General features: G+C 33.0%; 1 protein-coding gene across 1 annotated transcript in view; it reads right to left on the bottom strand.

Annotated features, from left to right (window-relative positions):
- Positions 1-16,856, bottom strand: part of LOC123515355 (TATA-box-binding protein-like) — a 39,763-nt gene that overhangs the window by 13,139 nt on the left and 9,768 nt on the right. Inside the window, 7 exon segments of the mRNA XM_045273856.1 lie at positions 721-781; positions 783-816; positions 3,427-3,530; positions 12,317-12,560; positions 13,183-13,334; positions 13,659-13,939; positions 15,566-15,642. Coding sequence (XP_045129791.1) covers positions 721-781; positions 783-816; positions 3,427-3,530; positions 12,317-12,560; positions 13,183-13,334; positions 13,659-13,939; positions 15,566-15,572 — 883 coding nt within the window. The 5' untranslated portion in view covers positions 15,573-15,642.

The following is a 16,856-nucleotide window of genomic DNA, read 5'->3' on the forward strand; positions in this document are numbered from 1 at the left end:
CATTCTTTACAGTGTGATGCTGTTACTCCTTGAGGTAAGACACACTTTCATACAATCAAAATTACACCCATCTTTTAACATTTTCATCTTACATACATGTACAAAAAAATACATAAATAAATAAAAAAAGTAAAATAAAATAGATTAAAAAAATTCATTATTAGCCCAGTAGTCTCTGACTCTCTCCCAGTCACTGCCAATGCCATATGCCAGATACAAGTTTACATCTCACAAATAACAATAGGATTTGTATGTATGCTACTAGCAAAGATCAAAGTTTTTAAATGCAAAATATTGGGATCTAACGATGATCTAAATCCATGTGAGTCTTCAAATATCAGGTGAAATCCTTCACTTCATATTCAGACCTTAAATCCATTCATTTGTCTTTTTTTTTCATTTCAATGTCTACCAAAACTGGGTGCATATTATGAGCTCATGCATCTTATGAGCCATCAAATATGGTAGGTTTTTTACTTCATGTTATTTCAAGAGCACATAATCTAAACACGCAAAAATCAAGAATGACCTGTACACCATATGCAACAATATTTTTCCACATATGAGACTTTTACACCAATGTTCATATTAACAATTTGACAATAAAACACCATCCAGTTAAAAAAAATAATAAATCCTATATAAAGACCTACACAAGGCCAACACAGTCTCCAATATAAACTTTTCAGCATGAAGTATATGAAACATCTTTCCACTCACCTGTGAGTACCACCTTGCCAGACACAAATATGAGGAGGACAATACGAGGCTTCACCATACGGATAGATCAAACCAGGGAACAACTCCGGCTCATAACTGCAAAGGAGGCAAACTGTGAATGGGTGAGGCTAACATATCATTACAAAACAGAAGCAGCAACTCAAAATATAGAATGTGTGTGCATTATGTGTTTGATGCAAACAACACTAACATCACAACTCTTGCTATCTTCTATTTTTATGGTAACTGTTCTGATCTTGCTAACTGTGTGCTTCCCCTCCCATAAAGTCTCATTGCACATGACTTCTTTCTTTCCTTCATCCATATTCTGTCCACCTCTCTAATGCAAGAGTTAATCAATATTCTCGGTCATTCATCGTTCTCTCTGGTAAACTCTGGGAGCTTCCTGCCTGCTTCTTTATTTCCTCCTTCTTGACTTTAATTCTTCCAAGAGGAAGGTTTCAAGACACCTATCCTTTAATATCTTAATGGTGACCCACTCTCCCAACAAGCCTACCAGCTCCACTAAGAAGATACAGCAACTACATTAATGAACCAGATGCCAAGGTGGCCTCTAAATGGCTCTGGGAGACACCTAAGTCTATAAGAGCAGAGACTTACCACTATTTGCAACAAAACAATACATGTATATATATTTACTCTACTTAGCCCAGTGGTTCCCAATATGTGGTACACATACCACTAGTGATACATGAAGGCCTTTCAAGTGGTGCATGAGCAATTTCAGGATCATATGTAATTTTAGTTAAATCAAATTCATCCACTTATAAAGATTTTTGCCTTACACAAGATAATCTGCCATTGATCAGCTGGTGGAGAAGAAACAGATGCATCCCTTGCATTAAACTGAGTCATATTCCTTATTGTTAGTTCATTTGTGTGTTCTATTTGTGAAGAAATTGATATTTGCTGGAATTGACTTTTCTGGAACCCGGTGGTACAGGACCTCCAAGTGGTACTTACTCAGGAAAAGTTTGGGAAGTACTGACTTAGCCCAGCTAACTGGGTACTCACATGCCATTTTCCTCTCTTTTCCAACTCAACTCAGTACAACCTCTTTTGCATCTGGCTTTTAACTGACAAAGGATTGTGAGTGTCACCCCAAGACCCCTAATCAAGGACAAAATAGGAAGAAGTACAGGGACAAAAGCAGCCCACCTCAGTCACTCACAGTCCCTTCTGATTTGTATAAAGGGGATGATCATATTTCATATACTCTAGTGGATATTTGTAAGGCTGGGTGCACACGAGCCACTTTTTTTGTGCTCAATGGCTGCAATGAAAAGTGGCTGCCACAAAAAATGGTCACCATGAAAAGAGGTGAGTAGGTGTACCTTGCACACAAGCCAGTCGGTAGAAGCCACTAATGATGTCAGTGTCATCATATAATAAGAAAGAAATATTTACTATATAAACACAGCACACACACACACACACACACACACACACACACACACACACACACACACACACACACACACACACCTAGGCTACACATATACATACAGATCATACACAAACACACACGTTAACACATACACACATAGATACAAACACGTGCATTTACAACTAGGTAAATACACATATATACATGCATGCATACTAACATACATAGAGACAAACAGACAAACAGACAGACACAGACAAGCAGGCAGGTGTAACATAAAATTTACTGATGAACAATGTCTTTTTTTTTTTCCCTTTCAATAAAGTATTTTGTTACCTTCCATTTTTTTTTTTTTTCCAGGCAAAGATTACTACAGTCGATGACCACATCCTCACACACCTCTGTCCACAACTTTCCTCATATTCTTATCTCTGTATTCCTATAGCTACAAATCACAGTCTTGATCTTTTCTTGACCTCTGCAATCAATGCTACACAGTCAAACAACTCAAACATGTCTTCCACCCTCTTCACTCACAGAAGGAGAAGCCAACTCTGTGACACGGGTGACAAGGTGGTGGTTGTGTCGATGCTGCCATTGGAAACAACGGTTTCTATTACTAGACACTGTGGCCAGCCACAGTTGTGTGATCAGAAAGATAAACCTACCTGCCACTATTCACCATTATTTTGTGGTCACCACAAAAAAGTGGACAATGTGTACGCAGCTATAGAGATATGCATATTCTATTTTGACCATTCTTTTGTGGTGGCCATAGACCATAAAAAAAAGTGGATTGTGTGCACTCAACCTAAGAGTCTGGATCAATTCTGGCTTAATTAACATAAAAAACTATTTTTCAACTAAATACTATGCAAGATTCAAAATAAAAGGACAAAGAGAAGGGGACAAAATCAAACAGGGAAGAACTTCTAGGTACATTGAAATATATGCTTATTGAGGTGCCACTGGGCTACACAGCAATAACAGGTTTTGTCTTGTTCTCTGAATTTGTAGCTCTTTTTCTTCTTTTCTTCATCATGATACAACAGGCACAGATCATAACACTATTAATAGTCACTGCCTGTAACCATCACACTCTTCAAGTGATTTATTCTTCTCTGCTGCTCCTTTACTTCATGTTTCAGTGTTATTATAATGTCATACAATTTTCTCATTTTATCTACTTTAAGAAACATACATTTCAATTATCAATTTTTGCTTCTTCACTAATTCTAAGCTTCATCTTCATATCTATCTCTCTATTCCTCTATTCACAGCAACATAAAATACCTTACCTGCTGAACTGACTGTGGGTGAGCACAAGGCCTTCCAGTCTAATAGGAAACTTCACATCACAACTGCCCACCATGTTTTGTATCTTGAACTCCATAAATTTTGCCTGTTGTGAAAGAGGGACAAAGTATGAAGAAGTCTTGCACTTACTGATGCTAAACTAAATTACTATCAGTTGTCTGACATGTCCATAAATATTCACCCCCAATCTTTTAAGGAAAAGTTTAAGTTTTGAGCTATTGTTCCTGTATAATGATGAAGGGTGCATCACTGACAAGCCACAACACGAAGGGCTTGCTTGACGGTGGATTCCCTTACTTAAGTATGTTAGAATCATGGCAAAATTCACCATCCCTGTTCTGCATAATTCCATGTGTTTCTGAGCTCTGAAATGACAGGAATATGTAATACTTTCTTTTCTTGATGACTATGGTATTAATTGCAGTATTTATCGATGTCACAGTTTCTGTTAGCCTAATCAACAACTGATGATTACTATTACAGTACAGATGGGTTTGCTGATACACGTGAAGCTGTCAGTAAGCATTCAACATTCGTAAAGAGAACTCACTTTGTCATGTCATATATATACAGGTAACTCTCGATTTATGCGATAGATATGTTCCAAGAGGCATCGCGTATATCAAAATTCGCATAAAACAAACATGTAATTCTCATTAGAAACAATAGATAATAGGGGGGATGTGGGATGTGGTCCAAAAATATTTGTACAAAACATGGCATCCAGGCAGGCCACACTCCACCGTTCCACCTCCTGTCTCCATGCCGCTTCGACCATACCGCTCAAAGCCACCTCCAGCCCCAGCCCTAAGAAGCACAATTTCCAGCCTTTCAAAGATAAGCTTGAGCTTATAAGAAGGTGTGAGGAAGGTATAGCTCACAGTGTCGTTGCAGTGCAAATGGTTTTCCTTAGATCAACAGTATCAATAATTTGGAAGAACAGGGACAAGTACCACAAGACCACTGCATCAAGCAAGTGTTTTTATTTCCAAAAAATGTACTGTACAGCACCCTAATGTGTTTAATAAAAAAAAAGTTAGATATAAATGAAGCCTTTAATAGTACTGATTTAGTATAAGTTAGTGTTTTTAGAGGTTATAGTGATGTTTTGGAGGGTCTAGGCTGGAGGTTGGTCCCTATCCCCCCCTAACTCTTAAAGTATCCTATGGGAAAAATTGCTTCATGATTCGAATAAACGCTGATTCGACCGATGATAAACCGCCCTAACCCTGTCGAATTGTGAGGATCCCCTGTATCTGGTAATCAAACGGCCGCACATGCCTCTATTAAAGGCTTCATTTATATCTACAAAGCCCTGTCATCTCCCTTTTCGCAGCCGCCTCTGTACCGTTCTGATACCGTATTACTGGTAATACCGTTACTACTCCAGTATACCGATACCGGTGCACATCCTTAGTCCTGCCACAGTCTTGAGAAAAACACCATTCTTCTGCATTGTCTGCAGTTTTTCATTTACAAACTTAAGATGGCACCAAAAAGGCTTATTAGTGGTGAAAATAAGGAATCTGGTGAGAGTGCAAGTGTTAGTGAGCCACAGCACTCCATTAGTGGATTCACAGGAATCACACCACAAGAAACTTTACAAAGACGCTTTCATGGATGGTAACTCATCCTCCGGTGACCTTCCTCCTCCTCCCCATCCTTCTCCAATCCTCTTCTAAATTATCCATCACCAGCCTTCACTTATGGTATGTACAAATCAAAATTGTAAAAAAATTACATTGAAATTTTTATAAACTTGAGGGTTTGCTAAGATTAGAATGAATTACCTGATTTATAGGTGTCAATAGTCGAACTTTTCAATACTCGAACAGCCATTTGGAACAAATTAAGTTCGAGTATTGAATCTCCATTTTATATATATACTGTATATATATATATATATATATATATATATATATATATATATATATATATATATATATATATATATATATATATATATATATATATATATATATATATATATATATATATATATATATATATATATATATATATATATATATATATATATATATATATATATATATATATATATATATATATATATATATATATATATATATATATATATATATATATATATATATATATATATATATATATATATATATATATATATATATATATATATATATATATATATATATATATATATATATATATATATATATATATATATATATATATATATATATATATATATATATATATATATATATATATATATATATATATATATATATATATATATATATATATATATATATATATATATATATATATATATATATATATATATATATATATATATATATATATATATATATATATATATATATATATATATATATATATATATATATATATATATATATATATATATATATATATATATATATATATATATATATATATATATATATATATATATATATATATATATATATATATATATATATATATATATATATATATATATATATATATATATATATATATATATATATATATATATATATATATATATATATATATATATATATATATATATATATATATATATATATATATATATATATATATATATATATATATATATATATATATATATATATATATATATATATATATATACAGGCAACCCCCACTTAACGAAGGGGTTATGTTCTTAAAAAACACTTCGTTAAGCGAAACTTTGTTAAGCGAACTGATTATAACAAGTTTAACCCCTGACTTGAACTTCCATTGAGAGTAAGCAAAGCGAGAGTGCATCATAGTACAGTGAAAGGTTTAAGGAAAGTAAAAATTATGAAGTTAAACATTTAAGCAGTTAAATTTAATTTAAGTCATTATAATGTACACTAATGTAAGTATGTGCGTAACTTTATAATGTTGATGATCTTAAATTTATGAAGGGAGGGAGAGTGAAACAGGAAAGACACTAACCGGCAACCTGGAATGTAAACAAAGGGCGCATCATTGTACCGCATACAAAACTTATGCACCACATTTCCACAAGGCTTTCCATTTTATCCATTGTAGAGTCACGAGTTCAGGTGGTTCTTTAAGCTTGCAAGGAAGATACGGTCTCACCAGCCTTCTTAACAGTCTGCTGACTTGAAAATAGTAGAGACAGTATATAGACTCAAGATGGTGGCCAGCAATGCTATAGTTTTCTCGCCTCTCTCGTGTCTGTGAGTAATATCCAGCTTCACTTCGAGAGTAAGAGACTTCCTGGTCTTCTTAGGAACGTTAGGCCACATTGCAGGGCATTTTGGTGGTAAGTTGAGCAAGTGAAGACGAGCTGCTGCTGACGCTGTTATGGGAGTGAGTGGTGCATGTGTTGTCCACGAGAGGCTTGATCTTGATCTTGATCTTGATTCTACAGGTGTCCCAGGATTTCTCCTAAGGCAGGCGTTAGTATTTGCGGCTCCTGGTGTATTCAAAAGCTTGTCGGCTTGCGTGATACGGCAGGCCTTTCAAACTTGAAAAAAATTACCTGGATAAAACTTCGTTAAAGCGAGTTTGGTGTTCGTTAAACGAGCAGATGGTAGTAAAATTAAACCTTCGTTGTAGTGAAATTTTGTTGTGTGAACCTTCTTTAAACGGTGGTTGCCTATATATATATATATATATATATATATATATATATATATATATATATATATATATATATATATATATATATATATATATATATATATATATATATATATATATATATATATATATATATATATATATATATATATATATATATATATATATATATATATATATATATATATATATATATATATATATATATATATATATATATATATATATATATATATATATATATATATATATATATATATATATATATATATATATATATATATATATATATATATATATATATATATATATATATATATATATATATATATATATATATATATATATATATATATATATATATATATATATATATATATATATATATATATATATATATATATATATATATATATATATATATATATATATATATATATATATATATATATATATATATATATATATATATATATATATATATATATATATATATATATATATATATATATATATATATATATATATATATATATATATATATATATATATATATATATATATATATATATATATATATATATATATATATATATATATATATATATATATATATATATATATATATATATATATATATATATATATATATATATATATATATATATATATATATATATATATATATATATATATATATATATATATATATATATATATATATATATATATATATATATATATATATATATATATATATATATATATATATATATATATATATATATATATATATATATATATATATATATAATGGACACTCAATACTCAAACTTAATTTGTTCCAAAAGGCTGTTCAAGCATCAAAAATTTGACCATCGATACCTATAAATCAGGTAATTTGTTCTAATCTTAGCAAACTTCAAGTTAATAAAAATTTCAACGCAATTTTTTTATAATTTTGATTTGTACAACTGTAAGTGGAGGCTGGTGATTGATAACATAGAAGAGGAGGAGAAGGGTGGGGAGGAGGAAGGAGGTCATCGGAGAACAAGTCACCATCCATGAAAACGTCAGATGTGATTCCTGTGAAACCACTAGTGGAGGGATGTGGCTCAATAACACCACCACTCACACTTTCACTAGATTCCTTATTTTCACCACCAATAACCCTCTTTGGTGTCATTGTAAGTTTCTACATGAAAACTACTGATAAAATGCAGATGAATGTGGTTTTTATCAAAACTGCAGTAGGACTAGGGATGTGAGCCGACATCTGGCATACCAAAATACCAGCAATTTTTTTTTTAACATTAATATGGTATCAGAGTGAAACAATGTCAGCGGCGCAGAGGGAGAGGTCAGAGCTTTGTTTAGAACCATGTATGTGGTCATTCGATTACCAGATATTTTCACCACTTAATAAGCCTTTGGTATCAATGTAAGTTTATAAATGAAAAGCTACAGACAGAATGCAAAAGACTGTTACTCTGAAGACTGCACCAGCACAACTGGCAGATGGAGGGAGGGAGAAACTAATGAGCTTTTGTTTATAACCATGTGTGTGGACGTTCAACTATCAGGTATTTTTTCTAGCATTAAATCAAACTTCTGTGTTCAAGTACTAGAAATCTTAACTATTAGGACAATCAAGAATTGAGTCTCCACTGTATATATATATATATATATATATATATATATATATATATATATATATATATATATATATATATATATATATATATACAGGCAAACCCCGCTTAACGAAAGGGTTATGTTCCTAAAAAAACTTTCATTGCGTAAATTTTTGATAAGCGAACCAATTATAACAAATTTCATCCCTGACTTGAACTTCCATTGAGAGTAAACAAAGCGACAGTGCATCATAGTACAGTAAAAAGGTTTAATGAAAGTAAAAATTATGAACTTAAACATTTAAGCAGTTTAATTTAAGACTAAGTCATTACACTAATGTATGTATGTAAGTAACTTTATAATGTTGATGATCTTAAATTTATGAAGGGAGGGAGAGTGTGAATGTAAACAAAAAGCTACATACAAGATTTGCACAAAGCTTTCCATTTTATCCATTGCTAGTCACAAATTCAGGTGGTTCTTTTAGCTTGCAAGGAAGATACAGTCTCACCAGCCTTCTTAATAGAGTCTGTTGACTTGAAAATAGTAGAGACAGTAGATGGAGTCAAGCCATGGTGGCAAACAATGCTATTAATTTTCTCCCTCTCGTATCTGTGAATAATATTTAGCTTCACTTCATGAGTAAGAGACTTCCTGGTCTTCTTAGCAATGCTAGGCAACATTGCTCGCCACTATGGCTTGACTACATCTACTGTCTCTACTATTTTCAAGTCAGCAGACTCTTTTAAGAAGGCTGGTGAGACCATATCTTCCTTGCAAGCTAAAAGAACCACCTGAACTCGTGACTCCACAATGGATAAAATGGAAAGCCTTGTGGAAATGTGGTACGTAAGTTTTGTATGCGGTACAATGATGCGCCCTTTGTTTACATTCCACAGTTGCCAGATAGTGTCTTTCCCGCTCCACTCTCCCTCCCTTCATAAATTTAAGATCATCAACATTATAAAGTTACTTACATACATACATTAGTGTACACTATAATGACTTAAATTAAACTGCCTAAATGTTTAACTACATATTTTTTACTTTCATTAAACCTTTCACTGTACTATGATGCACTCTCGCTTTGTTTACTCTCAATGGAAGTTCAAGTCAGGGGTCAAACTTGTTAAAACTGGTTCGCTTAACGAACGTTTTTTTAGGAACGTAACCCATTCATTAAGCGGGGATTGCCTTTATATGCCTTTATTTATGTATGTATGTATGTATGTATGTATGTATATATATATATATATATATATATATATATATATATATATATATATATATATATATATATATATATATATATATATATATATATATATATATATATATATATATATATATACAGTCAAACCTCGCCAAACACAAATTCGCCGAACACAAAACTCGCATAAACACGAATTGGTAAAATATCCCATATTTCGCCGAGCATGACTTTGACTCACGATTGCATGATTTGGTCTCCATTTGAATCTCCCACTGGTCCTGGTGGATGTACTTGACCTCCCTTCCCAAGCATCTTGGACTCTTCGTAATTTGCTGAAAGTCATGGAAGATGCAACATCCCTCTTCACTGAAACAGATCCCATCCTGGAGAGGAGCATTACTGTATTTTACGGCTTGCAAGATGCTGCATCTTGGAAGACGCATCCTAATATTTGAAAGAAAATTCTAAGAAAAGAAAAAGTCATTCTCATACAAGAACGCATTCACCATATATCCGACCACTGAACACAAAAACATCAGAAGCAAGGAGTCTGCAAGACAATATTGTTTCACCACTCTTTACAAATTTGCTAAAAGAACCACCTGAACTCGTGACTCTACAATGGATAAAATGGAAAGCCTTGTGGAAATGTGGTACATAAGTTTTGCATGTGATACAATGATGCGTCCTTTGTTTACATTCCGCAGGTTGCTGGTTAGTGTCTTTCCCATTTCACTCTCCTTCCCTTCATAAATTTAAGATCATCAACATTATAAAGTTACGTACATACATACATTAGTGTACATTATAATGACTTAAATTAAACTGCCTAAATGTTTAACTTCATAATTTTTACTTTCATTAAACCTTTCACTGTACTATGATGCACTCTCGCTTTGTTTACTCTCAATGGAAGTTGAAGTCAGGGGTTAAACTTGTTACAATCGGTTCGCTTAACGAAGTTTCGCTTAACCCTTAAAGTACGGGGGATTGATTTACTTTCCATCTGTTACAGCGGGGAAAAATCACACCTGTCAAAAATGCTAAAAATATTTTTTTCTTATAAAAGCGTATTTCTTTGTGTTATTCTGAGTACAACAATGTAGTTTTCAACATGTTATCACCTCTCACACCAATGTTATTGCAGAGCAAAAAATTCATGGCAGAATCCGCCGCTAAGAAATACCCCCCAAGCTCAGATAACACCGCAATCTCTCTCTCTCTCTCTCCATTTGGGCATATGAATTTGATGTAAAAGTAGGAACTTTTGCACTTTCATGTCATGAAAATGCGAACTCAAATGAAATAATGTTCAAAACAGAAAAAGAAAAATAAACCACATATTACAAATACGTATTGTGGTTTTGTGTAATAATTGTAATGTGGCAACTCTTATTAGCAATGGGACTGACGTGACTTGGCTGACAAGCACAGTCCTGTAGAGGCAACCATAGGTGACACACACCAGCGCATTGCTCGAGGGGAGTAAGTGAGGAGGTTTATGAACGTCGCTGTGAGGGTTGGTCTCTGTCTCCCAGATCACTATCAGAATCACTACTGGAGTCTTCACTTTCTTCTGTCTCAATAAAAAAAATCACTGTCTTCATTTTCACCACTGTCCTCAATGTCATTACCAAGTAACACTGACATAACATCACTCGGAGTATTGTTTCCTAACTTCGGGTCACGGGGATTGCCAGATGTTGCCTCGAAATGGGAAAAGATGACCTATTGTGAGGGAACATCTGTCTCAAGGCTCAAGGAGGCGAGCGAGAAAAGATGCCAGAGACTTCCACTTGCCCCAGAACCAATAGTGACGGGGAGGGATTCAAACGTTTAGCGCTGAAAAATCATGATTCCCGGAACGATCCCCGCCTCTCTGCACGCAACGCTACAATCGTCCCGAAATGATCACCGTACGTTAAGGGTTAACGAAGGGTTTTTTTAGGAACATAACCCCTTTGTTACGCAGGAGTTGCCTGTATATATATATATATATATATATATATATATATATATATATATATATATATATATATATATATATATATATATATAATGAGTGTCTGTTGCTGTAAAATTAATTCCAAGATACTGCAGCAGTTAATATTCACCAAAAGTTTAAAGGGTTGTGTTTTATTCTTAGTATATAAGACAACCCCTTGATTTAGGAGCCTCAGAATTGGCAAAAAAAAAAAAAAAAAAAATTGTCATATTCTGGCATGTACTGTAATTAAAAAATATTTTTGCAAAATAACACTAGATATTCATTCCCTAATGTCAATACACTCCAAGGAATGCACTTAAATCAATGACTTTTCACACATCTACTCTTGTGAAGAAAAGACAATTAATCAATACACCATTCTAAACAACATACTCCCACAAACACTTACTGGAAACCCAAGTTTCTGTACAATCCGAGCATATTTCCTGGCTGCTAGTCTGGAGTCATCCTCACTCTTGGCACCCGTACACACCATCTTGCCTGAGGAGAAAATAAGGGCAGTGGTGCGAGGGTCACGGATCCTCATAATCACCGCTGCAAATCGCTTGGGATTGTACTCTGCATTACGCGCATGTAGGGCAATTTTTTTGAGGTCAAGTTTGCAGTTGAGGTTGACTGTGGAGACAATGTTCCTGAAAGACAATCACACACATAAAATGAAATGTGTAATTTAAATGTAGTAATTTTAATATTAGACAACATCAATTGTTAAGTTAGCATGAATTTGTAAGGAGTTTAAAGGTTAATGATATGACAGTTTAACAAAGAATACTCATAACATCATTATGTTGATTAATTAGAAAATAAGAGACATGCTACGAGCAATTAGAAGATAGAGAGCTAACAGTCCTGGTACATCTTTTATTAAGCGCAAAAAAGACCTTACTGATTAGCTATATATGTAACATCAATGTAAAAAATTAAAAGAATAAACAAAAAAATAATCAAAAAATTTGCAAGAATAAAATCTAATAAATAGCATGACTAAAGGAAGCAAATTCCACACATACTTTTTATGCCCAACACTTTCAGACAACGTATGGAGACAAAATTATGTAAGGCAATAGAGGACACTCTTGGAAACAGTACATATCCAATAGATAGATAAATTCATTTTCCTTAATACAACTGTCCATCTCCCATACATACTAGATAATACTTTAAAGAATAAGCAGAAGCCATTTCAATACAAAGGAAACTAATAGATTAAGAAATACAGAAATTAGTGACCACAACAACAACATGAGCACTAACTGTAGCTGTGGTACAATGCCTGGGTCATTGGAGTGTGGGGTCATGGGAGTCATGGGCCCCCCTGCTGGAGTGGAGGGTCCCAATGCTGAGCCAAACATACTGCCCACACCAACCTGTGACCCACCAGTGCCCATGGCTGGGGACATCAGGTTCTGCAAACAATATAATGATTAATGCTCCCATTCATCAGCTTGCGGTGACCTGATAGACTCCACAGATAATGAGAATAACGATCATAGTGAATCCATCTTTATTCAGACACTAACACACAAACCCTCCAAAAGCACTCAGGACTTGAAGATTAAACTGCTTAACATCAAAGATTTCTGATCAAACAACTCCCACTACTACAAAACAAAAAACAATACACATCATCAAAGTAGTATCAACACATGATTACCTTGACTCTGAAAAAAGTATTCTTTTAAAAAATGACACATAGTAACAGAATAACATAAATAAGACAAGACACTAACTGGTGTGTGAGGCTGCAGGAGTGTGTGTGGCGTGAGGCCGCTGCTGAACTGCTGCTGCCCCATCTGTGACCCTTGCTGCTGCTGCTGCTGCCCCATCTGGGAACCCTGTGGCTGCTGCTGTTGTGAGGACTGTTGCTGTTGTTCTTGAGTGGATTGTTGCTGCTGCTTTTGCTGAGCAGAGAGCAATATCATCTCCTCCTCCCCTGAGTGTGGCAGAGGTGTCCCAATGCTGGGAATACTGAACCCCGGTGATGGTAGAAGCTGATCCATGGCGGGGTAACCTGTTAAAGCATGACAATGCATTACTACACTTTCAGGTGTGCAGAAACACACACACACACACACACACACACACACACACACACACACACACACACACACACACAAACAAACAAACAAACAAACACACACGCACACACACACACACACACACACACACACACCCAAACACACACACTAATTAAAGGAATTATGATCATTTACTTCTAAACATCTGAAAATACTGAGCTCGACTCCATCCTATAAAAGTACAAAGGGATTAATACGTACATGAAAAAATACACACATTAAAAAAGAAATAGACTAAAGCAGAGCAATTTTTACCCTTGATCATCAATTCTGACTGGGTTTTGGTGTAATTTGTTGGTCAGTTTATACAAAACTGGACACTTCAAACAGTAGCTGCCTTTCATCATCTCAATGTACAGAGTAACTGCCAACAACTGATCATATTAGACACTGCCTGACATGTGTAAATAAAGTGAGGCTTAAACAGATCCAACTTGCATGTTTATTTATTTATTATTTAATTTTTTTTTTTAATAAAAGCCTGAAACTGTACACCTCTGAACTCATTAATTATCTAAAAAAAATTGACCTTTAACTCAGAAAAAGGTACAGAAAGGAGAGAAAAATTCTGCCCTGAAATTTATCACTGTAAGATAAAAGAGGTATTAGTTGTGATTTGGATAAATTTGCATATGTGGCTACAAATTCAAACCTGTCTATGCACACAGCTCCATGACTAAAAATCCTGTAAGATAAGATGTATCATATAATATGCATTAGAATAATTTCTACTGAATATCATCATCATTGATTTGGGTAATATTTCCAAGGAAGCCTTACACACACACACACACACACACACACACACACACACACACACACACACACACACACACACACACACACCTGTTCTCAAGGTTCATGCCTCTATTACAAGAGATTGCTGTAAATAATATATCTGCTTTAACTCACATGAAATTAGCCAGGTTCTCCCTAGTGTAAAATAAAAAGTGAAGTAATATAACCAAAGGGAAGGATGGGCAGTTGAAGACAGTGGAAAGTGTAAGAATGGAATGTGTGGACAAGAACAAAATAATTTCTGCCATGACTGAACATAAAAGACTAGATTAGATTTTATAACAGTAGTTATTAATTTTTTTTTTACCATGAAAAAAAAAATTAATAACAAAAGCAGAAACAAGGAATTGAGGAGGAACTCTCACAAAGCTCCTGAACCAAACTGATGCCTTAATAAATAACATAGCTTGGAGAGGTGATGTCCTCCCTACACTGCTCACTGATATGTATATAAACTAAACCTAAACCTATAATATCATACACTCAGCATGTATGGAGTCAGATCCCGACACACTATCCTCACAAGAACATTAGCATGTCCTTACTATACAACCTCATAGCCAAGTAGCACCACCAGAGACTCCATCACAAAACATGAGTTACCTAATCATGTATGTACCAATATACACAAAGTCTTAACTTCTAAAGTATAAACAATATAAGCAAGACACCTCAATCACAGAAATATTGTTTGAGGGCTTTTACTAGCAATTGGTCAATGAAACATTGCAATTGTGAGCAAGACCAGACATTGCACAAACCATCCATGTTGAAACCGATTCAAAATGTTCAAAGAGAGCAGGATGGCAGAGCTTCTGGTCACACACTGGTCACTCGTCTGTCAAGAAACAAAAGAACCAATCACCATGACTCATGTGGCATCAGAGCACTGGCAAGGAAATGCACAGATGAACGAGTGGCAAGTGACTTCCATCCACAGGTTGGCGTCAGTTATTCCTCGTCAATCACATGCATGTCAATCTCGCTTAAACCATAACCACTGCCTAACACTCATTAATCAATAAAACTTCTATTGGCATTATCACTAATTTGCAACAAGATAAACATCAGATCCAAATGTCTATGAATGAGGTTATCTATAATAAGGGCACTGGGTTTGTGGTATCCTTTACAAAAAGAATACCATCAAGCCATAGTTAATAACAGAGTACATTAGGTTAGTTTAACAATGAGTAGCAGGTCATTCCCCCAGGGAAAGTCATTGCACTGAAAGCTATAGGAAGTGGGGTAAATACATTTTCAGCAATAGATCCAAACATAAGCAGTTAGCAATAATAGTTTACTGAAAAGTTACTGACCTGCATGCATACATTTCAAACTTACAATAAGCTTTTCATCTCTATCATATATCAGCTTAAATTTTGTTTCTTTTCATATATGTTATTTAGAAATTCATTCTAATCTCATCATTCTTGAACAACAAATCTTTTCCAGTATCCTTCTTTACTATACTGATTGGAAATTTTCTCAAAAGTTTTCTCCTAAGCCTATATATATATATATATATATATATATATATATATATATATATATATATATATATATATATATATATATATATATATATATATATATATATATATATATATATATATATATATATATATATATATATATATATATATATATATATATATATATATATATATATATATATATATATATATATATATATATATATATATATATATATATATATATATATATATATATATATATATATATATATATATATATATATATATATATATATATATATATATATATATATATATATATATATATATATATATATATATATATATATATATATATATATATATATATATATATATATATATATATATATATATATATATATATATATATATATATATATATATATATATATATATATATATATATATATATATATATATATATAAATCTTCACACCTTCTAAATGCTTGATTCTAACCTATCATACACTTTGCACAGCTGCTTAAAAAAAGGCCAAAACTCTAGGTAGAAAGGTGTCACAACAAAATTGTT

This window comes from Portunus trituberculatus, chromosome 39 (genome assembly GCF_017591435.1).
Source record: "Portunus trituberculatus isolate SZX2019 chromosome 39, ASM1759143v1, whole genome shotgun sequence".
Taxonomy (NCBI): domain Eukaryota; kingdom Metazoa; phylum Arthropoda; class Malacostraca; order Decapoda; family Portunidae; genus Portunus; species Portunus trituberculatus.